Source organism: Pogoniulus pusillus, chromosome 2 (genome assembly GCF_015220805.1).
Source record: "Pogoniulus pusillus isolate bPogPus1 chromosome 2, bPogPus1.pri, whole genome shotgun sequence".
Taxonomy (NCBI): domain Eukaryota; kingdom Metazoa; phylum Chordata; class Aves; order Piciformes; family Lybiidae; genus Pogoniulus; species Pogoniulus pusillus.
In genome coordinates this window covers 49810532-49836633 of record NC_087265.1, presented here as the reverse complement: position 1 = coordinate 49836633, position 26102 = coordinate 49810532, and the positions used below count along the sequence as shown (strand labels likewise).

The window sequence follows — 26102 nt, the reverse complement described above, 5'->3', positions numbered from 1 at the left end:
CCACTCCGTGTGGGTATGGCCCTCCTCTATGCAGTGGGGCAGACCTCATCCCCCTTTTGAGGCAGATCACCATCCCCCGTGGGGCAGACCCTGACTGCTGCTGCAGCCAGCCCTTGCCCCACGCTGCTCAGACCACCATTTCGTGTTTGAGTTAATCCCGTCCCCCCTGTGTGGCAGCCCCACCCCCGCTCTGGGTCTGATCCCCTTCCCCCTTTGGGGTACACCCCCCTCCCTTCCGGGACAGCCTCCGACCCCCTCTGGGTCCGATACGCTCTCCCCTTCGGGGCAGCACCGACCCCTTCTGGGTGGGGCAGGCGCGGGGGCGGCTCTAGCACCCGGCGGCGCCGCGGCGCGCCCGGCCCTGCTCCGCACCGCTCCGCGCCGCGCCGTTGTGTGCCGAGCCGTGCCGCTCGGCTCCGCTCCTCTCCGCGCCGCGCCGCCGGGGGGCCGAGCGGCGTGTCCACCTGCCGGCCTCGCCGCCCGTCAGTCCCGCCATGGCGCTCGGCGGGGTCGGTCGCGGCGGCGCGGCGCGAGCTGCCTGGCCGCGGCTGCTGGTGGTGGCGGCGGCGGCGGCGCTGGCGCTGGCGGGGCCGGCGCTGCCCGAGGTGCTGTTCCGTTGCCCGCCTTGCACGGCGGAGCGCCTGGCCGCCTGCCCCCCGGCCGCCCGCCCGCCCTGCCCCGAGCTGGTGCGGGAGCCGGGCTGCGGGTGCTGCCCGGTGTGCGCCCGCCTGGAGGCCGAAGCGTGCGGCGTCTACACGCCGCGCTGCGCCGCCGGCTTGCGCTGCTACCCTGACCCCGGCGCCGAGCTGCCCCTTCAAGCCCTGGTGCAGGGGCAGGGCACCTGCGCCCGCCGCCGCGACACGACCGAGTACGGCGCCAGCGCCGAGCGCCCCGCAGGTGAGCAGCACCCGGCACCGCGCAACCCTGCGCAGCCGACATCGGGGACCGCGGGTCGGGCAGAGGGCACCGAGAGCCGGGCACCGAGGACAGGGCCGGTGCCCTGATGCTGGCCACTCGGCATTAACATTGTGCATCGTGCACCGGGCAGCGCCAACCGGACGCCGGTAACTTGGTGCCGGGCACTGGGCGCTGGCGTTGTGCATCTCGGACCAGGCACCACACACCGGGAGCCGGCGACCTAGTGCTGGGCACCGGCTAGTGTGCAGCGGCCACCGACGTTGTGCACCGCGCACCGGACAGGGAGCACTGGGCACCGCGCACCCTGGATCGAGGGCCAGGGAGCAGCAGAGGGGCAGCGGGGTACTGGCACGTCTAGGAGACAAAGGAATACTAAAGAGTGTCCCGAAGGGGGTCCCCTTGGGACAGAGGGGCCCCGTGGGAGGGCAGGGAAGGAGTACCCTTGCGAGATAGTCCAAGAAGGGGCACAGGGCCGGAATGAGAGTTGCGCTGGAGGGGGAAAGGAGCGCGAATGCATCCGTTGGGGAATGGGGAAAATGGATATTTTGGGGGGCAGCTATCCCAGGGTTTAGAGAGGTTTCCATGGCATGGAAAAGGGGAGCGCAGGGAACGGCCTCAGGGGCAAGGTGGAGATTAAGATCTTCTAGAGAAGAAAACTCCTGTGAAGTGTGGGGGAATGCAGCTGTGGGAAGCGGAGTCCTTTGGGGAGTGGAGGCAGGTGGAGGTTCAGATTTGGGTTTGGTAACCCTGGAGTGTAACGGATGACCCAGAGATACGGGGAGAGGCATCACGGCCAGTCCCAAAAAGGTGGCTGAGGGGCTGCGCGGTCTCTATTGTGCAGGAGCCCTCTTCCCTGTGGCCTCCTTTCCGGCAGAGCTCGCTGCTGCCGGCTCCGGTGCCCCGGCTCCGGTGTGGGCCCGTGATGCAGGCACTGGGTGCCGGGGAAACAGGAGTGTCCCTGAAAGCCACAGCCCCAAGGACGGAGACACCAACATGCTCCTGACCTGTTGCTGCAGTTGCCGAAGGAGGGAGCGCTTCTGGGGATGCGGGTAGAGCAGAGCTTGGTTTTACTCGTGCCGCCTCTCCCTTGCCATCGGCCGAAAGCGTTTGCCCTTGGTGTGGGATGTTGAAAACTGCCGAAGAGGTCTGGGAGTAGAAAACGGCAATTTCTCTTTTGTAATCCCTTCTGGACTTCTGTCTCCTTGCTGTTTTTTTTCTTCTCTGGCTACGGCTGGGGCTGTGCCCCTGTTTGCATAACTAGTTCAGCAGCACGACTTTGGATTCCCTCTTCTCTCTCGCTGGGGCTTTATTTAAAAAGCGGGCTGTACCTCCCTGCTTTATTCGCCGGGAGGATGGGAGCACAACTGAGTACCCACGAACGCTGCTCCGCTTGGTGGGGAGAGATGGAGAGAGGGGAGGAAAGCAAAACCAGCAGCAGGGAAGACTGCACGTTGCAAACTGCTGTTTCCAGGCGCCTAGGCTACGGCTGCTGCAGTGCCACTCCTTGGCCCCGCTCCTGCTCTCCCTCCTTTGCCCAGCTGCGATGGGGAGAGCTAGGAGTCTGGAGAACACGATGATGTGAAATCTCTCTTGACTATGGAGTCTGAGTGTCAAGGGAGTGAATTGTATACCCTGCAGAAGAAGACAAGTTCATTCAGATTTAAGGAACCTGGCGCTGACTTCCAGGCTAATGCTTTTACAAGAAGTTGGAGGGATGGCAGAGAGCACTGCAATGATGAGTTGAGTGCTGATTTTCTGAGTCAGTGCTGCTCTTTTTGCTTTTATGGACTTTATTTCAGAATTACATTGCTCCATTGGGTATTTTGCTTGATTTCATTATCTTTACTGCAGTACAATGGATATGCTGTATCTGACTGTATCTTTCATTCTTAACCAGCATGACATGAAGCATGCAGCTGGAATATTCACAGTCTAGCATGTCTTGACAGAGGAGCTGCAGAAAAGGGTTTGCTCCCTTCAGATTACTAAACTCTTAACAGGTTGTTGTACTGATTAGAAAAAAACCAGCAAACTACAAAGCCACAACAAACCCAAGCTCCAAATCTGCCAACTTCACTTGATACTCGGATTCATATCCTCACTTCCATCTGCAGTGTGCCTGCAAAACATATGGGGAGGGGGGAAGAGTTGTTTGCTTTTGGTTTAAAGCAGTGACAGGGAGAGCAGTCTCGCACCCACCAAGAGCAGGGATTGGAATTCCCTTTCCATAGTTTCCAGAGTCCCAGGAGAGCAAGTTTTTGCCTGCAAAAGGCAGGTGTCGAGTGCTTGCTTGGTTTTTTTTTTCTTTTTCCTTTTTACTGTGCTTAGAGGTATTTGCCCTTTTTCCCCTTTCCAGCTTGAAAAGAGTCCTTCGGCTGATTCAGGGCTGGAATGCAGAGCTCATGCTATTCCTAAATTAAGAGGTTGGCAAGGGTTTTTTTTTTTTGGGTTTGGGGTTTTTTTTTGTCCCTGATGAGAGGCAGAAGGATTGCCCAAATGAAACATGGAATAAAACTCTGCAAATTCTCTTGCTGTGGCTCCAGCATTGTTTAGTCTTCCACTTAGGTCTGTAAAGCCAACCCTGAAATCCTTGTAGGCAGAAAATAACACAAGCTGCCATGTAGCTAGGAAGCAGGGGATGTTGCTTGTTGCACAAGAGGCTTTGGGTATTTTGAAGATGTTGGGAATGTTGGAACAAAATAGCAGCAGTCTGTGGAAATCAGGCTGAGAACTTCAATCCACCCTGGGGAGGCAAGTGCATGAACTCCCACCAATGGTGGGAGTGATACAGAGGCTCAGCACCTCCAGGGATCAGGGCCTCTGAAATAGTTTAGATGCCAGTGCACCACACTCTTGTGGAGTTTATTTGGGGTCATCGTGCAACAAACCTTACGTGCTGCTGGCTGGAACGGCCTGAACTGGGGACAGAGGGTTGTTACTCTGTGTGTATAGCTGGCAGAGGTCATGCCAGTCTCAAGTGTGTTGTGTTTTTCAGCACCTCACTGAGACTGGCATGCAGATGGACTAAATGATGTGCCTGAGGACACCGAGGGCACAGTGAGTGCTGTCTGTACTTTATGTTAACAGTCTGTGTGCTGGCAGATAATGTCCCAGTCCCTGATAGCCATCTTTTCTCCAAGCAGTTCTAGGGTGGCCCAGGATAAAATGGGTCTTGGAATGTGCTTTGAGAGGTGTTTCAGGCACCGTTACAACTGTCTCAAGCTCTCCAATATCAGCTGGAGGGTGGGGATGCTGCTTTGTGCTTTGGCCATCAGGAATGAATCAGAGGCTTGTGTGGTCTTGTCCAGTTCTCAGCTGCCATGTTCTGCCTTCCTTCTGCTGGGTTTAGTACTCACCGTGTGTCTCAGAGTGCTGGTTCACCGGAGCCAATCCTACAGAAAGGCAGCTCCAGGAAACAAACTACTGGTTTTTTATCAGATCAATGACCTGAGCTGGCTCAAGAGGCATCAGGGTGCCAGTGCTGCTCTACAAGGTGGGAACTTGTGCTAGAAGTGGAGCAGGGCTGCTCTTAGGCATGTGGGTAAATACCTTGAATTGCCTTGCCCGGGTTATGGGATAGCTGAAGACCATCTGTGTTCTTCTAATGGGGACAAGGTCCTAGGAATAAAACTTGTTCCCCTTTGGAAAAAGAGGTTCCTGAGCCTCTGTTCAAAGCCGAGTCGTTAAGGGTATTTTTTTGTCTCCTTGCCAGTGAGGATCATAGAATCATAGAATCATAGAATCAACCAGGTTGGAAGAGACCTCCAAGATCAGTTGAGTTTGTGGTATTGTTTTATTTTGCTGCTTTGGATGTGTTTACTAGTTCAGCGTGATCTGCCTCAGAATCTGCTACTGGCTATTGAGCCCTGCTGTGGAATCTCACTTCTTCATTAAAACAAATGTGGATTTTTTTCAGTCTGTGCCAGCGCAGAGTATCCTTTACAGATGGGAAGAGAGCTGTGCAAAGAATGCAGCCCCAGGCAGACTTGAACTTGCACAGCTGGGGTTGCCTCATTCACCTGGTCAGGGATTCCACTTTGAACTCCCACGATGCAAAACCAGTGTCAAAATAGTTAATTGTAAAATCCTTATTTGGGTAGCCCCAAATGCCACACATCCTTCCTTATGGGTCAGAAGTCAAAACCTCCATTTCCCCTTGGCAGTCAGCTGCTAAAAGACAGCTTAATGTATTGCTCCAAAACACAGAAGACTCTGAGGTTGGAGATAGCATAAGTGGAATTTTAACAGCAACTTGCAAAGCCTGCCAATAAGCTGTGAGTGCGTTTTTTATGTCCACTCAATTGCCGAGGAAGGCTTCTGCTTTTCTCCTGCTTTTATAGGGAAACAAAGCATCCATCATGATTTTTGTGTGCATGTGTGTAATCAGTCCTTTTGGTCCCACCCTGTTGGCCAGATCTAACACAGCAGTGGTCACCTGAAAGCACTGCATTGCTAGAATGTGGGAGAGGGTAGGGGAGAGCCACGCTATGAATGTCCTTGTGCTGTGCTAAGTGCCTTTTGAGCACCAGAATAAGAGGGAAGATAGTAACAAGTTCAAGGCCAGGTGGGATGGGGCCTTGAGTAACCTGGTCTAGTTGAGAGGCATCCTTGCCCATGGCAGGGAGGTTGGATTAGATGATTTCCAATGTCTCTTCCAGCCTAAGCCGTTCCATGGTGATTCTCTGAAGTGCTGCAACCAGGCAGTCAGCAGGGCTTATGCAAGCTGGGACATTATGAGACACCAGGGAAGCCAACTGCAAGAATCAAATCCACAGAGCCTGTTAACATGTCCACTACAGTGGCTCTGCCCAGGATGAACCAAACATCTGCAGGGCTCCTTGCCTTGGAAGTGGAATGCAATTAATAACTCTGAACATGGCATGTGGGTGAAAAAACACACAGCTGTCTCTGGAGCTTTAACAAGTAGGTGGATTGGGTCCCTAAGTGCCTTTGTGGCACCTGGGCCTGGTCCTGAGCTAGCTGTCCTCTTAAGTATGAAGACAAATAGTACCTTGTGGAGCAGCCTCCTGAAAATACTGCTTCTCTCTGCCCTAGTGCCACTAGAAGTTATGGGACTGTAGTGATGGTAGTATGAAAATGGTGGCTTGGAGAGAAGGGGAAGCCTGGGAAGACTTTAAGGCTCTGGCCCAAAGGAGAAATGTGTTTTCATGCTGTCCCTTGGCAAATGATCTGTTTCCTTCTCGCCCTTTGCCGTTGTTTCCTTTCCTCTGGGTTTCAGGCTCGCACTTGCTGAGCATGGTGTTTGTCAAGGGAACAGCAAGAAGCCCCATCTGTGAGAAAGTCCATGTCGTTTGTTTTATCCACATCCAGGAATTGAGCCGAGGTAAACAATTTGGAAGGCAAAACAGTGAAAACTGGAATGCAAGAGGTGTGCTTGTGTCTGTACTAGACCTGGCTGCAGTAAGATCTGGAACTGCTCTGTCTGCTTAATGGGCAGCTGTCGCCGTAACCCCCAGATACAACCAGGTTTGTGAAGGCAGAGGCTCATTCTGATGGCCAGCAGCAGTCCTATACCTGCGTTTCCTGGTCCTGCATTCAGCACTTAGGAGGAACAGAAGTTCCCCTGCTGAAGTCTTTGTATTTCTGCTTGGGCTGGTCGATTCTAGCTTTCTGAGCATGGTCACGTCTGCCTTCCTTGTTGAGGCTGTGATTCCTTCAGGGAGGATGTTTTGTTCTAGGCAGAGTAAGAAGGTCAGGGTAAAACCTGGGGGTGCTTGTAAAGCATTTCTGTTAGAGGAGGGCTGAGCTTGGTGGTGTACTGAGTTTCCAGGTGTAAGAAATCCTGGTTTCTTTCCTCGAACCAGAGTGAAACTCATAACTTTGATCCAGTGGCTGCTTAGCAGACCCCTTACATATCAGAGGGATGCAAAGCCATTGTCTTTGCATCTGCTCCCACCCATCTTCACCCCTGGCCTTTCCCTGGGGAGGTGCCTCCTCAGGCAGTGTGTGTGACTGCTTTTGAGGATGTCCTTAGCAACACCTACCGAACACACTGCCGACTCTTTGCATCTACCAGAAGAAACAGATTTGTCCTCTGCAAGAGAAAGGCTTCCCCCGACGGCAGCAGCCTTGTGGGGAAAGCTGTGTCACTGCCTTGTGTCTGCCTGCAGGAGGGAGTTTTGTTACATACTGCTTTGCTGTGCACCATGCAACAACATGCTGCCTCCTGGGTGCTGAGTGTGCAGTGGTATTTGGGAGCTAATGGTTTTGGTATGGACAAACCCTTGTGTGGGGCCCTAACACACTGCAGGTTATTCTGTGCTGCTTTCCATCCCTGCTGAACAGATCTCGTGGTAGTTGTGCCCCACTCCCTCAATGTCCTCTAATCCAGGTTTTTGTTTCTGTCTGGACTGTGGATGAGACACGATGGGGAGCTGAGCCATGATAGGGAGCTAGCCCAACCAAGCCTTCACTTTTCTGGATGGAAACCTGTCAGTTTAGCAGCTTGAAAATCTAGCTTTATTACTGCTTCTGCAGAGATAAACTGCCTTTATCAGGCTCAGTCTGACTGAACCATCGTTGCCTGCTTTCAGCAGTCGCTGCCAGCAAGCTGAGAGATGTTTCTCATTCACGAACTGGCCAAGCATGACCTCATTGTATGTGTGAGTTGCCATCTAATTACAAGTGGACGTGATGTGGTAGCTATCCTAAGAAAAGGCTTAACAACCAGGGCTTAGTGCTCAAGTTATCGGAGCTCTGCTGCAGCCCAGCATTTGACAGCTTCTGGTGTCGTCGTCTTCTGTTCAGTGTTGTGCCCCACACCTAATTTAGCTAGATAGCAGCAGAAGTCTCCTGCTTTGTGGTAGAAATAAACTGCTTTAGAAAGAAAAGGCTCGGTCACCGTGTGCCTTTCTTGTGGACTGGCACACTGGGAAACATCAGGCCACTTCTGAGAGCCTTAAACTACGCCTTGGCGTTGCAGCTTTTGTTCTGAAGAGAGCTGTGCTGTGCCTCCTGGCTGGTAAGGGAACAAGGTCGCTGCTTGGTGCTCTCTGTAGTCAAAGATCCCATTAATTCTGCCGTCTGCCAGGATCGGTTTCTTGGTATTTCATTCTGGGCTGTAATTGAGAGTGACACAAAGCACTGGTGGGAACTGGGTGGTGTTGAAATCACTGCTTTCCCTTAACCTTTTCTGCAGATAGAAACTAGCTCAGGTGGGATGGGAGATTTCTGATGCTTTGCCCTTGAAATTAATCATGTTTCCAATACCTATCTGGCTGGAGGCAATTTTAGAGATCAGGTTTTGTGCCTCCTTGCAGCTTGTCCTTGTAGCCAGGTGATGCAGGATGCCTACAGTAGGTGACGTGCTGTGCAGTCACTTGTGTGATGGTGGTGGTGGGAGAGTCCTATAACGTCGGGGAAAGTCATGAAGCTTTGCTCAGTCTTTTTGCTCAAGATCACAGAGAAATTTCCCCATAAGATCTTGCTTTTCAGCCAGGGCAGTCAGTTCTCATAGAATCATAGAATCAGTCAGGGTTGGAAGGGACCACAAGGATCATCTAGTTCCAACTCCCCTGCCATGGGCAGGAGCACCCTAACCTAGATCAGGCTGGCCAGAGCCTCATCCAGCCTGGCCTTAAATACCTCCAGGGATGGGAGGCTCTTTTGGCTGGTTGTTGAAGATGCAGTTCATGCTAATGAGCTTCTCCTGGCTTGGAGAGAAAGTTGTCTGATAACCTTCCCATGTCTTTCTCTTGCTGTTTTGGAAGTGGAAAAGCGTGGGTGGGCATCTGTTGTCCACATCTCAGGAGTGCTTGCTGCTTAGTCTGGAGGTACTGCAGTCAGTTGTTGAAGGTGTTTATGTGGGTTTGAGTGTCTTCCAGCACCTTCTCCATACTTCCAAAAACCAGATGTGTGTTCTCCAGTATGACCTGTCTCCTGCAGGGTATGGAGTGCCAAAATGTTAGAAGTCCCCAGATTTGCTTTCAAGGGGAGGAGGACAAATTCTGAGCCGCCCCAGTGAAGGCAGAAGAGGAAAACCAGTAAATCTGGCCAGAATCTGGCTGGTTTGCCTCTGGCAAGTTGCTTGGGAGTCAGGCTATGCTTGGGTGCTGCCTCCATGGCTTCTGCAGAAGTGGTTTTGGGAGGATTTTGTTTAGGCTGTTGGAAGCCCACATCGTTCCAGAGAGTCCTTTACACAGGTCATTGCTGGGCAGAAGGTCTAGTGGCGTGGAGGGAATATTGCCATTTCTGAGACTGGATACTGGGACAGCACTAGAGGTACCATTTAGGGCCTAACCCTCTAATCCATCACTGAATTTAAAGAGCAGCCCAAAAAAGCCAGCCTATGGCAAAATGGTGCCATCTTACACAACAGCTCAGCTGCCTGTTGACACTCTGGGCTGTTTTCTCCTTGTTGATTTCAGTGACTAAAATACTTGTATGCCATGGTTGTTTCTTGCTGCCAGGCCCCACAGACCCTGTCACCCTCAGCGTGCAGGGACTGAGACAGATTCCATTAGCTTTTCTGCATTGTTGAGGGATTTTGGTTGATGAGATTCTTGCCTGGAATTTCTCTGTGGGGGAGCCCAGTTTCCTACTGCTTGCAGATGGGACCCAAAAATCTCAGCCTGGCAGTGAGAATGTGACTTCTGACATCTCCAGGATGAATTTGGTACCCTGCTCCTTTCAGGGCACCTTTATGCTGGAAGCATGGCCAAGGCTGGGAAGGTGGAAGTGAGCGGTCTGCAGAGCTTGAATAATGCCAGAATACCTGGCTAATCTTGGAGGTTTAGGAGGGCCCAGAACTCTGTGCACATGACTAGGGCATGCTTGGCCTGGGGGCACTTGAAGGAATTTGGCATCGAGTCCTCTGAGGGTCTGGTGTAGTCACACTTGGGCTGTGGGAGTTGGCGTGAGGAAACAACATCCACTCTGGTTCCTGCAGTCTCTGCCCCAGGGGCCGGTTGGGTGTTGCTGGAGGCCACAGGAATCCTGCTTGTGACCACAGCCAGACTAAGGGCCACTGTGGCAGCCTGTCAGGACTGCAAGATTTGGCCACTTTCACAATAATGGCTAGATGTTCCACTTGAATTCCTCAGTTTTATTACAGGACATGTCCTTGCTCCTCCAGGGCTGCCTGAAACACTGAGCTCATTACACAAAGAAATGGAAATAATACTAAAAATGAAGAGCTGGTGTCCTGAGCCTTTGCATGGGGACAGGCACAGAGTGCTGGCATCTTCCTCTAGGCATGCTCCCCCTGCTCTGGCTTTGGGCCAGGTGAGATCTAAACCCAAGTGCTGGATCGATTGCAGGTACTGCAGGGCCCCAGCCTCTCAGTGATTCATCTAGGCTCCTTAACTGATCCCACAGTTAGTTTGATGTAGTCTTCAGACCTGACCCTTGGAAGTTGCCCAGTGGAGGCTACAGACCCTCAGCCTCCTCTCCCCATTGGAGAGGTGTCCATGTCACCATTCCTGCCTTGCAAGGACAGCGTTTGCGTCTGTGGTCCCGAAGGGGGCAGGGGTGGTCAGCATGTGAGCCTGGATGGAGGATGCACCACAACACGGCATCGTGGGTCTCTGGGGAGGCCTGCTTCAGACTCCTCAGGATAGCCTGAGATTCAGTAAATGTTCTGGGAGCCCAGAGCTGATAACCTTCCCTGGCTTATGCTTGTGGGGACTCAGCCTTTCGAAACTTATCACCCCTCCTGTGGATTTTAAACAAAGGTTGTCCATGGACTCAGTGTGCTTTTATTTTAATCCCTTCTTAAAAGCACCGATGCTGTCTTGAGACTTGCCAGCTGGTGAGGGGCAGACTGCACGCAGCTTGCTGGTCATTACAGCATTTGCTTTATGAATGTTGCTTCAGGTACTTGGACTTGGGCAGAGGGTGCTCCTTTTGAGCCTAGCTCCTCCTTTCTGCTCAACCCTACCTTTGTGAACCAAGGCTTGACTTGTTTGCTTTTTTTTCCCTCGGTTTTTTTTTGGCTGAAGTCTGTTAAACATGGCAAAGCTGACCAGGGAGGTGGTAAAGTTCCTGCAGGTCCCACTGCACAAAGTGTGGTTTGGTTGGTGCTCTGTCCTCTGGAGAGTGGAGACCTTCATCCTGTGAGGACTGAGGCCAGCAGAGCTGACAAAGGGCTGCTAGAGTTTTTGGTATGAACAGAATGTGCCTAGTGGAAAAGAGGGAAAGAGTGAAGATGAAGACACAGATCTTCTGACATCACAGGTAAAAGCTGCTGTCTTTCTAACAGTGTTTGCTGTTGACGTCAGTCATTGCTTTCCTCAGTTTTCCTGCTTGTTCTTTTTATCAGCCTGGCTCCAAGGGCTTGTTACCTTAACCCCTGGCCATTTGGCTGGTCCTGCAGGTGTTAACACTGACCTTTCCAAATTCAGACCGTGCTGAAAGGGCTTGGATAGTGCAGATCTCTCCAGGCAGCAGACCAGCCTGGTCCAAGGTCCATCGAGCCCACAGTGCTGCCTCAGGTGGTGCACGAATGGCAGATTTATGAAAGAGCATGGAGTGAACGTTGTGTGTGGGGAACCCATCACACTGCCAGCACTGCTCAGCCTGTGGTTGGGGGATTTCCAGAGCAGCCTGCGCTGCTGGCTGCTCACAGAGGTCCCTTCTTCGTGAGGTGAGCTGCCACTTGTAGCAGTGGTGTACTTCAAGTACTGGGGAGGCAAGCAACGCTTCATCTCTACGCTGCAGTGGCTTGAGGCTTTGGGATAGAAAGATGTCCATGTACAAGATCAGCTTGGGACTTCTCTTACAAATCTACTTCATTACCTGTTCTCTTCTCCTGGCGTGCTCACAGGATCACAGGGTGTTAGGGGTTGGAAAGGACCCCCAGAGATCGAGTCCAGCCCCCTTGCCGGAGCAGGACCAATATCTAGTGCAGGTTGCACAGGAATGCATCCAGACAGGTCTTGAAGGTCTCCAGAGAAGGAGACTCCACAACCTCTCTGAGGAGCCTGTATTTGGGAGCAATGGCCATGGCAAGGAGGGAGGTCTCATCACTTGGACTGTGTCCAGCAGAAGCACAGCGTTGCCCAGGTCTGTATTTCTCCCGAGTTACGTGCTGGGAGAGTTCAGCCTCTGGGCTGTAGTTCTCAGCAGTCCTTCCCCCTGCAACTCATCTGCCCTAGCAGAGATGAAGTGTCCCAGATGGCTGAACAAACTGCCTGTAATTGAAATGCCCCCTATAAATATTTACGTGAGCCTGTGTTTGTTTCTAGAGGATTTCCCCCCCAGTTCTGTTTTCTCTGTGTCACAAAGTGTCTGCAAGGCGAGGCGGCAGTTAGTGTGGCAACACAACAAGAACGGTACTTCCACGAGCAGCCAGCAGCTCAGGCTGGGCTTTGGCAATCCCTGAGCTCGCAGACCGAGTGGTGTCCGCACGACCTGAGCCGGGCCGGCTGCCTGCCGCTGCTGCCCGGGGCTGGTGCAGGGCGTGCAGTCCGCGCTGTGCTGCGGGAACCCTGAGCCCAGCTGCTGCCATCTCTCTCCATCCGGGGAGGCAGGCACCGTGCTTGGAGGGCATGCGGCCACAGCTTGGCAGGGCTCGACTGGTGCAGACACCAGCACCCCGATGGGGCTGGGCAGCTCCGCTGGGGATGCTAGCTTTGCTGCAGGAGCAGTGCCATGATGTAGGGTCACTGTCACAGCTCCCACTGTGACGGTGTGAGTGGCTGTTCTCCGAGCCGGAGGCACTCCGACCCTGACCTCGCAGGGGCTGGTGCAGTGCAGTCCTGCGGTCGCGTCCTGGCTTGCATGCCACGGGGAGATCGGGGATTAGCTGCTTTCAGCTGGTGAGTCAGACCCTGAGCCAGGGCTGCAGGTTTGCTCTTTTTCCAGCTAGACACACGCATCTGCCTTAAGGCTGCCAAGGCCCAGAGCAGTTGAGACTGAACCTCCCTGAAAGACTCACAGCTCCCTAAGGAGCCAGCACCGGGACCTTGGAACAGGTTTAGACACCAAAGTTTGGGCAAACACACGTTGTGGTGCTGCTTGAAGAGACTTCTGTCCAGGGTCTTTCTTGTAGAGAGGTATACCCAGGAAGCAGAATTGCAAGTGACTAAACATTCCTGCCGTCTGAAAAGAACTCCCTATTTTCTTTTGGCTGTGAAAATTAACTTCCCCTTTCTCCTCCCCGAGCAAGTGAGCTGGCTCCCGGCAGCGCTGCCCTTGTGGCGGATGCACAGGACAGGCCAGGTCACGCTGAAAGAAAACTCTCCTACTAGTGGAGGCTTTCCACTGTTGTGCTCCTTTCTAAAGCAAATGTGCAGGGCTTTTCCTGGCCCCTGAGAAGGCCAAGATGCAGATCCATAGCTGGAATAGCCTCGTCTGGGAGCTCATCTGGGTTTTGAGCCCTCAATTCCCTCCCACATCTCCTGTGCTGTGTGGGGTAGGGGTTGGCATCCGGCTGTTTGTTATTCATGTAATTCGTCTCATCCTTCCCCAGCTATCGTTCTGGGCCCCCAGGCGCAATCTGGCTCTGAGGACCTCTTTTTGGCTTCTGCTACATTGTGAAAGCTCCCCCTGGAAGTCTAGGAAGCTGATGCAGGTACTGCTGGGCACATTGTTCTTAGGAATACTTACTCTTTGGTCCTGGAAGACCGAGTGATGACATTGTGCCCCATAAGAGCAGCTTTCTTAGACTGGACAGCTTGCTAGCTGCTCCAGTGATGAACTCTACAGAAACCACAATGGTGCCTCGTGTCACCTGTATGGAGATGTCAGGGGAAGGAAAACACTGAAGGGCTTGAATGCAGAATTCCTTGGGATCTGAGTTTAGTTTAATACTCTTTCCAAGAGAAGAAGACTGGGCTTTTGTGGGATTAGAGTCTGAGGGGCAGGGAATGATCCAGCAGCTGCTGCACTGAGGATGAGTGAGGAACTTTGTCCTGAATTGCAGAAGGCTTTTGGGGGGAGCCTCTAGGATCGACTTGGTGCTGAGAAGAAAATGTGCATCACTATAGCCATGCCGACCATGTGCATTCATCCCAGCTCCTCTTGCCTTCTTCCTTTGCTGATGTTTTTTTCCCTAGAGCCCTGTACATTTTTCCCATTCCGTTTTTTTGGTCATCAGGTTAATTTTTTTCCTGCCACAAAGAGCTGTGCTCTCTTTCTTTCTCTTGTATCCTTTGCCTGCATTTCTGGCAGCCTCATCATATGTGCCCATGCCTGCTCTGGGAACCCCTTTGCACGTTTTCTGGAGGGTGCAAGCAGGCTCATTTTAACCTGTTTGGCTCAGTGAAGACCTGCAGAAACCTGCTGTTGCCCCAGAGAAAAAAGGTGTCAGGAGCTATCCTGCCAGGGTGGGAGGGTCAGGTGCAGAGCTCTGAGTGAACATGGCTGTGAGCTGTGGAGATGACAGACTCTGGATTTGGTGTGCAATGGAGTCTACATAATTGGTGTGGGCTTGGGGCTGAGCACTTAATGCCAAACCATTAAAAAGAAGGAAAAAGTCAAAATGTAAGGTTTTATTCAGGTAATATTGAAATAGGGTGTTTCTCCTTGGTAGCACAAAGCAACCTCAAAACAAGCTTGCAAAGATGTTGCAACAGAAGTTTACCGTTTAAGCAAATTTACCATTGGCTTGAAGGCACTGAAGAGCTGGACTCAGAGAGGGTGCCCCAAAGAGCATGCCACCAGTTTAGCTGGTGGCCCAGGGTGGACAGAAAGTGGCCCTAAACTCTCTTTGCCTGAGGCATCAACAGAGGCTGGCTGGGCTCCTGCACTGTAACACTTGGGTCTTGCAAAAGAATGACATTTCAGTTGGTGTAATAGAATCATAGAATGGTTTGGGTTGGAAAGCACCTCACAGATCATCTACTTCCAAGGCCCCTGCTATGGCTGGGGACACCTCCCAGTAGACCAGGTTGTTCAAGGCCTTACCTGATGTGGCCTTGAACACTTCCAAGGAGGAGACATCTAGAGCTTCTCAGGCAACCTATTCCAGTGTCTCACCACCTCACTGTAAAGAATGTCTTCCGAATACCCAGTCCAAGTAAGCATGTGTTGTCTGGGGAAGAGCCTGGAGGAGTGCAGTGATCCAGCATGGCTTGAGGAACCTCAGCAGCAGCAGCTGTAGGGTCTCCAGCTCGGTGTGGAAGAGTTCAGTACCAAGTGGCTGGACTCATGGTGGCTTGTGTTTCGTGCTGAAGTGGCACCATAAATGTGCCTCCTCAGCAGAGCTGTGGGCATACAGGCTCCCCTCCACCCAGCCAGCCACAGGACTGACCGCAGTCCTCTCTTTCTTTTCCTTCTGAAATGGCCAAAACAAAGCCTTGGGTTTGGCCATGGGCATACCCTTTTGACTTGGTCACTGTTATTGCTCTGCTTAAACCCAAACAAACTCAAAACCTGGAACATTTTCTAAAGGTTTATGGTTTTATATCCTTTATTTTTCTGCCAGGTCACCAGACAGACAGACCCCAGGTGTTTGCATTGTCCTGTTTTTCACAGTAGCTTTATCAAGTTGTGTGCAAAAATGTGAACTGCTTGGAGGTTTTGCTACTTGCTGTCTTTGTCATGGGCATTTGGAGATAGGCTGTCTTTTCTCTCGCAGCTGTACTGAGACGTTTTAGTCCTCATGTTCTCCTTCTGAGATGGGGTAAAGGAGAGGCTGTCAAGGAGCTATGGAGAAAGCAGTGTGATTGTGAACCCAAGTGAACTTAGGAGCGAAGCTCTGTGATGATATTTTCCCGACGATGTCATTGATATCCAGGTGGGTTAAACGTCTGCCTCTCACCACCCGTTTTCTCCCTTCTGCAAACTGAGCGGGGCTTTCCTGGGAGCCCATTCCAAAGGTGGGGATGCATTCTTGCTGTCACACAGAGCAGTGCAGACCCAGCACCTGCACTGCGCTTGGACCGGTGCCTGCCCTGTTTGTAGAGAGGGAAGGAGGGTAACTCTGCCAAGGAGGTTTTCCCAGTAACTCGAATGACCATCAGGGCACTTGGGCTGAGACGTTCGCGGACCTTCATCTCCTGGCCCTTTTGGCCGGGTTACCTGAGGCGCTGTCTCCGCAGCATGCAAATTCCTCTCTGCTCTGCCCCTTGTAATTTAAACCGGTGCAAATTGCTCTCCTCCACCGCCGATATCCGTTTTCTGACTTAGCATTTCTGCAGTCATTGAGTTTTGGCCTTCACCCTTTGGGGGCTGGCACCCACTGAGCCCAGCTGAGAATGTGGCCCTTTGTGCTGGAGCTCTTTGCGGGAGCTGGGGAGCTTTGCCTTCCCCGCTGCGAGCCTTTTTGGCTGGCGAACGCATGCCCTTTTCTGGTGGGGAGGGATTTAGGGGTGAGGGGGAGGTGAGAGCGCTCCTTGTGCTGGAAGAAAAATGATGAATGACTCTCTTGTGCATCTGAACAAAACCAGGAAACTGGGGGGGGGGGGGGGCGGGGGGGAAGCAAAAAAGGAGGAAATGAGAAACAGTAAAGAGGCCTCCTCCGCCTTCATATAAGCAATCACTCCACAGCATCTGGAGCCCAGTAGAAGAGCTGTTCCCAGGAGACCTCGCACTTGCCAGACACACAGCTCTTCTTTATTGCAGCTCCTGGGGCTTGCAACCCCACCTCCTCTACGCTGGCTCAGAGAGCAGACCTGCACCCAAAACTGGCATAAGGAGGGCAGCCCAAAACTCGGTTTCTGTGGCTGTCGGCACTGGAGGTGTGCATGTCCAGCTCTGCTGGCAGGCTGTGCTCTAGATGCAGCCCGAGGACATGGTTGTGTTGGTGTTAAACCATCTGGAGCAGCCGGCAGGATGCTTGTGCTGGCACACTCCCTTGCAGCGGCAGGGTGCAGGGCGGGCAGTACCTTGTTGGCATCACGTTACAGCAGCACAGGCTATGCGATAGTGCATCTGCCGTCAGATCTGCTGCAACAAAGTTCCTCTCCTGTCCTCTCCCCCCCAAATGTTTTGGATGCAGTGGAGCAGGTCACTGGTTTGAGTCTGATTTTAGCATCTCAAGAAACACTGACAAGCTGTTTAGTTAAAATGATGGGGGAATGCATTACTCTGCTGGGGCTGGAGGTGATGACATTTGAGCGTGAGCAACGGCTGATGAGATCTGCTTGCAGAGAGTGGTCCAGCAAAGCTCTGCTATGGCTGGTTCTGCCATAGCCACATCCACCACCACCCCTGTAAGGTGTTTGAAGCACGCTGCATTTTGGTGGCTCAGTTTGAAGAGGCTCCTTCGCTGTGTTAAAAGGACAGATCTAGTATAGACCTTTACAGGCCAAACTCTTCCTCAGTGTAACCACAGTGGTTACTGGTTTAATCGGTGTGGCCTTGTCAGCAGTGGGGAGGCAGTTCCTGAGCTCAGCTTTAAAACCATGACACAGGTTTTAGAAAGAGAGACCCTGAGAGGCTCTCACCTATTTCCATCTGGAGATGGTCTCAGCTGAAGCAGCTGAACATCACCCCAGAAAAAGCATCAGCTACTAATTTGTGTCTAGCTCTTTATGATTACGTTGTCTCCACCAAGTCCCAGCTGCATGTAGATGTAAGACAGGAGTAAGGCTGGTTGCTTGTTTCTCCTTCCCAGGCTGAGAGGAGTTCTTCTCCCCTTGGACGTGTGTCTGTTAGTGCAGTGTGGCCAGGCACTGTCCTCCAGCCTGAGGGTGGTGCCTGTTTCTGACACGGGCCCTGGATCTTGTTTGGGGATTTTCAGTGCTCCTGGCTCTGTAGGGGAGTTATGAGTAAGAGCAGCAGTGCAGATGGACCTTCTGTATGGATGTGTGTTTTTATTTCTTGTGTCCAGAGATTGTATTTGCGGGGAGGCTTTAGCCCAGGGCTCTCTCACCTCTTTGTGTGACCCAGTTTTCATTCTTGCACATCTGGAGGGTCAAGTGCTTGTCTGAAGAATGCATTTGCTCTCCCGTGTGGACATGGGAAGTGAAAGTTTTCTCTTGTGAAAAGATCAGTCTAAATCCCCACCTTGGATATTTGAGGCTACTTTTGAAGTCCTCTTGTGTCACCTTGTGAGTGACTGACAAATAACACTGTTCTCAACGTCTGTCTCTCCTTGGCATGTTCCCATTGTGGTGCTGCAGATGGGCATGGCTGGACTTGTGGAAGGGGTTGTCAGGGCTCACACGGAGGAAAAGCAAAACCACCCTACTCATAGAGGAGTCATAGACACCCCACTGTTTTGTGGGGAGATGCTGAATTAGGCTACGTGCTTGCAAAGTGGTACCTTCATGTCTTCCCTGCCTAGCTAATGGTGGGATTGGCTGTGGTTCTGGGCATTTGAGTTGTTTGGCTGGAGCAGCCTCCACTTAAGTCAGCTGGGCTCAAGAGGAAAAGCAACACAGCTCCTGAGTTTAGAGTAGCTTCCAGATCGCTCAGTTGCCAGAGAGGTTTGTTAAGAGGGACAGTATTATAAAACCACCTTAACTGCACACACGTGGGGACAGTGATCAGAAGAGGCACTCTGAGGTCCTGCCTGCAAGGTCCGAGCTGTGCTGCTGTGGGCTCCACAGCTGAATGGTGTGCGTGGCAGGTGGCAAGCCCAAGTTTTATGTTTGGTTTGGTCAGGGCTGGGCTGGGAGCTGGGCTGTTTTTCAGAGCAGTTATGCTAAAACACGTGGGGAAAAGGTAGGTCTTTCCTCTTGTGCCAGCAGTGCCCATGTGAGGAGCATCCCTAAAGGAGGCGGTTTGCGGTTCATGCCATGCCTTCTTTTGGTTTTAGATCAGTGCTACTTTTAAGGCAGGGTCGATGGGGGTGGGGGGGGCTGAGTCAGCACCTGTTGCTGCTGTGTCAGACCTTGGGCAGGAGTGTGAAGTTTTGGGGAAGCCCCAGAGCATCACAGCCTCCTCTGCTGGCTGCCCCCGTGTGAGGGGCACTTTCGTGTGCTCATTACCGCAGAGAGGTGGCATTTGAGCCTGCTGAGGTTACTTTCTCTGGGAGCTGCTTCTTTGGAAACCCTGTGCAGGTTGGCTGGATGGCTGCTCTGTTTAGGTCCTGAGCCCTTCAGTGAGCTGGGTCCACTCGAAGGGAGAGAAATCTTTGCCTGCGCATCCTGGTTTGCCAGCGATCGTTTTCTGGAGGTGCTTTTAACAGGCTCATTGTGCTGCTAATGGGCTCTTCATTGGTGGTAAACAAGCCGAGCTGGACTGCAGGCTTACTTACCTCTGAGTGCTGTAGAGTTTACTTGCTCACTCTTGGGGCTTTTTTATTTAAAAAAAAAAGAGCAATAAAAAGAAAGGGGGAAAAAAGATGGAGAGAAAACCTGTGGCTCTCCTGCACCCTGGGGTTACTGCTTGCACTGGCCTCCTTGTGAACCGCGTTCACTGCATCTCAGGGCCCGTCCTTTGGATCTTAAACCGCCCTGTGCTTTGGTTTAAGGGGTCATAGCCTCTCCCGGGGAGGTAATGCCTTTGTCCATCTTAGCTGGATTGTGCAGGGCTCAGCCCTGCCCTGGCACAAAGAGCTGATCTTTGGGGCTGAAGGCACTGAGCTCCTGGGTGTTGGCCGGGGCTGCAGAAGCTCCCCTCTATTGCACACTTCTTGCTTGATAAGCAGGCTGTGGACATCTAGCTTTACCTCCTGGAACGGGAGTGAGGTTGTGATGAACCCCATACCGTCCGGGGCAATCCAGGTGCCACTGCGCAGGTCACAGCCGTTGCCTTGAGTACGTCTGGCGGAGCTTGGTGCCTGGAGCCCAGCGCATCACCACGGGGCTGTGCTTGCGGCTCTGGGGCTTGCACCGAGCTGGGAGTTGCCAAGGGGCTCAGCCTCCAGCCCTGTAATGTGTGCCACCACCACCCAGGCTAACCTCAATTGAAAAGTATCAACCCTCAGTGGCCAAGAAAGAGAGCTGACCTATTTTGGACACTTATTTATATTCAGGCTGCTTCTCTCTGTCTCTGTTAAAAACCTGTTGTGACTCCAAGACTTTCAAGAAGGCTTTTGTTTTTGACAGGATATGATCTAGGACTAACATCTGTATTTTTCAGCAGTTGGAATAAAAGTCTGCTTTCCGTTCCTTTCAGTTTTCTTGCTGGAACAACGCTTCTGCAGAGCAAAGCCAGGTCTGTGTTACAGCTGAGCCTCTCCTTGTCTTGTCTCAGTTTTTACAGGTTCTCTTTTTATTTAAAGCCTTTACTACAATTTGATGTTTCCAGACCAAAAATGGAAAAAAAACCCAGCATTGAAAAGATGTCACTTCTGCCTCTGGTCACAAGCCACAATGAAAAGTTTGATTTAGTGTCACAGAAAGTATGGGAAGTTGGATGTAGTGTTTTGGTTTGCTGTTCTATGGTGCTGGGTTTTCTGTCAGTACAGTTTCTTTCTCCCACGGAGTGGCTGTACCACTTTGCTGTAGTCTTGATCTTCTGAGAGGTCTTACTGGTGAAAATGGTTTTGGGGGTGTAGCAGTTCAAGAGCTAATGCTCTGCTTTGGTTCCAAAGTATAAAGAGGAGAGGAGTTGTTTCTGGACATTCTTTTGAATAGAGACTGAATAAGCAGGACATTGCTGTAAAAAGAATAGCAGTGATAAAGTCTGCATCGTTCCTTGGTTTGCTACTTGGCTTTAAAAGCCAACAGATAAACTACTTCTTACTCTTTGCTCCTCTTGCCTTCTGCTTTCCACTTCCTTCACTGCTGCTCTGTGCATAACTGAATACTAACCTTGACTGACCAGGAACCATGTGAGTCTTGCTGGTTTTCTGTCTGGGGAGAGGGAAGAAGGTGGTGTTGACCCCTCCTGGGCTTCCTTTGCCCAGGTAGGAGGCTTGGATGTTCTGTATTATGTGTAAATAGTAAATAATGATCTCTAGTTGTAAATACCTGTAAATATCACAGAACCACTGGATGGTTTAGGTTGGAAGGGACCTCAAGGATCATCCAGTTCCAACCTCCTGCAATAGGCAGGGACACCTCCCACTAGAACAGGTCGCTCAAGGCCTCATCTAACCTGGCCTTGAACACCTCTAGGGAGGGAGCAGCCACAACCTCCCTGGGCAACCTGTGCCAGTGTCTCACCAAATATGTGCTTGTAAATTTAGCTTGCTGTAAAATACAGCTTCATCTAACTTCCAAGCCATCTGAGCTGGTCTGGTAAATTTACTTGGTGGGGGTAGAGAGTTTCCCAGCCCATCACATTGCCTTGTTTTCACACCTAGTTGTTCTCTCGGTTTATATGCCACATTTCACCATTTATTTCAGATGTCTTTTAAATTGAAACCATAGCTGTCAGTTACAAGAGTCTGACATGGGAATAATCACCAAGTCAGTGCAGCCATGTGCACCAAGCCAAGGCAGGCACTTGTTACCCTGTGTGGTTTAGGGCTTGCATTTCTTACTGTCTGCAATAGAAATGTAAGTTAGATGCTTAACTACCAAGAAAAACAAAAAGTAATGAGTAAGGGTTGGTTTAGGCCACTGTATTAATTGATTTTTTTCTTACTTTAATTAAGGAGATTTTTGTGTGTATCTGTTTTCTTTTTTGTCCTTATACCTGAAAGAGCAAGGCCAAAAAAAGAGGGAGCAGCTTGACACATGAGAGTTGTAACCCCTTTGTATTCACAAGGGAGGCTTCCAGACTTGCTGCACAGGACACTTAGCTGCAGCTGTGCCTATGCAGGTGCATCTACTGAGGATGATATCCAACCCCCAGAAGGTCAGAGGGAGCCTTTCCATTATCCTTGCCTGCAGCTGGATTTGACCCAAAGTGTATCTGGGAAGGATTAGGGAAATTTTTGTTATGCAGATCTGGGACTTTTTCTGTGACATATCTTAGCTGTGTTCCTGATCTCAAAGCATCTGACATGAGATTGCCAATGTCACATGTCCAGAGAACCACCTATCATAGAATTATAGAGTCACAGAATCAGTCAGGGTCAGAAGGGACCACAAGGAGCAGCCAGTTCCAACCCCCCTGCCATGCTCAGGGACACCCTACCCTAGAGCAGGCTGCACACAGCCTCAGCCAGCCTGGCCTTAAACACCTCCAGCCATGGGTCCTCAACCACCTCCCTGGGCAACCCATTCCAGCCTCTCACCACTCTCCTGCTCAACAACTTCCTCCTCATGGCCACTCTGACTCTCCCCACCTCGAGCTTTGCTCCATTCCCCCCAGTCCTGTCACTCCCTGAGAGCCTCAAAAGTCCCTCCCCAGCTTTTTTGTAGCCCCCTTCAGATCCTGGCAGGCCACAAGGTCACCTGGGAGCCTCCTCTGCTCCAGCCTGCACAGCCCCAACTCTTTCAGTCTGTGCTCACAGCAGAGCTGCTGCAGCCCTCTGAGCATCCTCCTGGCCCTGCTCTGGACACACTCCAGCATCTCCACATCCCTCTTGTCCAGGGGCTCCAGCACTCCAGATGGGGTCTCATCAGAGCACAGCAGAGGGGGGGAATCACCTCCCTGGCCCTGCTGGCCACACTGCTGCTGCTGCAGCCCAGGCTCTGCTTGGCTTTCTGGGCTGCAAGTGCACACTGCTGGCTCCTGCTGAGCTTCTCCTCCAGCAGCACCCCCAAGTCCCTCTGCTCAGGGCTGCTCTCCAGCCACTCACTGCCCAGCCTGGATTTGTGCTTGGCATTGGCTCGACCTAGCTGTATGACCTTGCACTTGGTCTTGTTGAACCTCCTGAAGTTTTATATATATATCTATATATACACACAGCCATGTGCACTGAGATGTCTGTCTGCACTGATGTGATTGGATTTGGGATGGTTCCACTGCACCAGGCAGGGGGCTGTGCTGGCCATGTGGGCTCCCAAAGCTGATGGCTCTGGTTGCCATCAGACGTAGCTGCACACCTTACCCGCCAGAACGTCAGCAGGGTGAACCTTTGATAGTGTTGCCAAAGAGAATTTCTGCTGTTCTTCATTGTCAGTTTCTTGGAGAGACTTGGATCCAGCTTTGAGGCTTGGGTGCTGTTCTTTCCCTGTGTGGCTGCCACTGTTCTTGTCCCTTAAGCAGAAAGACTGACTGGAAAACAGTGCACCTCTGTTAATGTGCAGGCCTGACAGTTCCCTTAAGTTCTTTACTGGCTCCTATTTTTCATGTGGTGAGTAATTATGCTCACACATCCAAAGGGTTGAGGAAAGAGCACTGTGCAGTGGTTGCTGCATATGCATTTCAAAATTCCCCATGGAAGAGTGTCTAATTAGATTTAATGAGTTGGCTGATGAGCATGCACATGTGTGTGCTTTCATCACCTCTCTCTGGCTAACAGGATCAGAGGTGCTCACGTGCGTCTAAGGCAAACTGGATGCGTGTGCGGGAGAGATGTTGGAGAGAGGTTTGAAGCAGACTTTTACCTTTGTTTTGTCTGTGCTGTAGTGAGAGAATTCCATTGTACATTTGATAATGCAGGTGGTAAATTGAAAGTGAGGTTTGCTGTGGTTTGAGCTGCTTAGGGGAGGAGGAGTGGAAGGAGAGCATCTCTGGGAGTCGATATCTTATCCTCTGCAACATACTTTCGAGATTCGTTGGTGCAGGGGCATGGGAGAGCTACAGCAGCTCACAGGCTGTGTGCCACCAAGCTGCCAAGGGAGGATTGTAATGTAATTGGAGTCAAACGGTCAGTGAGGCTGGGATTTCAGTGGGTGAAGTGGATAACAGCCTTCGAGTTTGCACCTTTTTGTGTCTTGGGTCCACTCTGCTGGCTGGCTTCCCATCCCTGCATCGTTGGAGATGGCCCTGAGTTGGCTGTGTGCAGTGTGGCTTTCTTGCAGGGGTCATGGCCGTGGGTCAGAACTCTGTTTCCAGGAGAGACCAGTCTGAGTAGAGAGCTGTGCTGAGAGGGTGGCCATTTTAATGAGAAGTTTCTCTGTTTTTTTTCTTTTATTAATTAACCTTTGTTTTCTGTCAAGAAAGCTGTCCCGAGGCAGGACTTAGCAAGGCAAACATGCCTGGACAAAGGGCGCATTCAGCCTGCACCCAGGGAGGGGAGAGGGTTACACCTCTAATTACTTTGTGTGCATGTAATTTACTTTTTTCCCTCTGGTGACTGATGGGTCTTGAAAGGACTTGCCGGGGTGGTTGTGTGATTCACTGGGGCAGAGCGTGTTCTGGGCTGAAGCTGCAGGCTGGCTGGGCCCTGGATGCTGAGGGCAGGCGATGCTGGTGTTGCTTACGCCTCGGTTTGTGCTCGTGCAGCACAGCTGCTGCTGAGCTGTGGGCCAGGCTGTGGGGTTTGCTGGTCACGCTCCAGCTGAGCTGGACAGGAGCATGGAGCGGCTTGGTTGTGCTACTTGAGCACTGTCTTGAGTAGGTTGAGGTGGGAGCACATGGAGCAGTATCTCCTGATAGCACTGTAGCTGCACAGAGTAGAAGTGAAGCACTGAGCTGCAAAATTGCTTCTGCCAACCAAGGAGCTAGAGAAGGAGGCAGCCCTGAACCCATTTCCTGCATCCCTACACCCCACACAAGCAGGGAAACAGGGATCTCCCAACCTCCCCGTGAATAGCAGCCTGCAAACCAACCAACCAACCAACCAACCGACCAACCAACCAACCTGCCATCCTGTTCCTTTCTCCAGGCTTTGTGCACAGTCCTGGAGCTGATGATAAGCAGCCAGTTGTTCCGGCACGAAATGGGAAGTGAGTTTGGCTGGGATGGGGGTTATGGCTCACTACCTCCATGTGGGAAGCAAGAAGAGGAAGTAAGGGGAACTGGGGTGAAGGTGGAAAATGGTGAATAAGCAGTTGTCAGGGTGGTGTCTAGGGAAGAGGAGGAAAAGCTGAGTCTGCCCAGGAGAGGGGAGGAGGAACTTCTGGAGTGGGCTGCAGTACTGACCTCAAAGCCAATGGATTAGGAGGTCCTGGCAGGCAGTTGGAGATCTGGTTTTAGGCAAACAGAGTAAAATATGATGTGGAATTCATACTGGAGTCAGCTCCGAAACCAGTGGGCTTGGCTCCTGAGGATCCCACTGGTGGGAATGCATTTTAGCCTGATTCCTATAAAGGTTTTTCTCTTTCCCACTAGGTTTTAAATCCATTGACCAACTCCCTGCAGGTGGGTTTGTGCAGAGGGCTGAACCATGATTTTCTTCCTGAACATTTGGTGCAAATCACTGACCAGGTAGAGGAGGGAAGGCCCTGCAAGTGTCTGCTTGGAGAGGAAGCCTGCAGTGTGGGTTCAGCTACCATATAGCCATGAGGGCATCTGCGTGGATGCTAGTGCCCAGGATGCACTGATGGGTAGCACAGCTTCTGAGATGGTGGCTCTGCCTTTGGGCACCAGTGAACTGTCTGTATCGAAATAATGAAATCATTTGGGTTGGGACAGACCCTTAAGATCACTGACTTCTCTGTAAGCCTGGCCCTGCCACTAAATCGTGTCCTTAGGTGCTGCCTGTGGCACGTTTAAATGCATCCAGGGATGGTGACTCAGCCACTTCACTGGACAGCCTGTTCCAATGCTTGACAACCCTCTGGAGAAGAGAAATGAAGCTATTTTTCTGTACCCAGCCTAAACCACCTCTGACACAACTTGAGGCTGTTTCCTCTCATACTATCACTTCTTTCTTGGGAGAAAAGACCAGTGCCAACCCTGCAACAACTTCTCATCCCAGTTTCCTATTCTTACCAGCTGAAATGCTTTGAATACCTCTCCTCCTTTCCTGGGGACTGCTGCCTTTGAGAAAAGGCCACTTTGGCTGTTGCTGAGAGGGTACTATCAGCCCCAGGGAGTTGGTGTCACTGCTGGTGCTGCCCAGTATGAACACCCTCCCATGCATTTCAGCTGGCCCTGGTAGGGACAGGGTGCAGGGCAAAGATGAGCCTTCGATCTGGGTCAGTTTGGGTGCTTGTAGGGTTGTGTGGGAACACAGCATTTCTTGGGGGTGTGACCAGAAGCAGTTCCTGCAGGATCAGATTTTGCCTGTGGAAAAAGCCTAACTCTGCTGTGGCACCCAGGAAATGCGGGAAGGGTCCTGTCCTCGTGCTGGACAGTTCCAGGCTTGCACCCTGGCGTTCAAGAGATGGAGTTGCTTCGCTTCTGAGCGTGCCACTCAGTAACTCTCCTCTCTCTCCTTCTCCTCATCTCTTTCATTGTTTTCATTAATGAGAAGCTGTCTTTAACAAGAGGGAATGAGTTCAGTGTCTTTACCATTTTGAGCAGATTTCTCATCCAGCTGGGGTAAGGAAGTTTGTCTCTGGTGTGGCCTGTGTGTTGGTTCCCCCAGCTCTCTCTTCTGATGGTAGATCAGCTGTATCTTACAGCTTTCAACTTTTTTGGGTTGTTTTAAATAACCCCAAACC

At 51.7% G+C, this 26102-nt stretch overlaps 1 protein-coding gene across 1 annotated transcript in view; it reads left to right on the top strand.

Moving 5' to 3' along the window:
• The first annotated feature begins 377 nt into the window (after positions 1-377).
• IGFBP2 (insulin like growth factor binding protein 2) overlaps positions 378-26102 on the top strand; it is a 62782-nt gene continuing 37057 nt past the window's right edge. The window contains exon 1 of the mRNA XM_064165553.1: positions 378-897. Coding sequence (XP_064021623.1) covers positions 495-897 — 403 coding nt within the window. The 5' untranslated portion in view covers positions 378-494. The remainder of the gene's footprint in view (positions 898-26102) is intronic.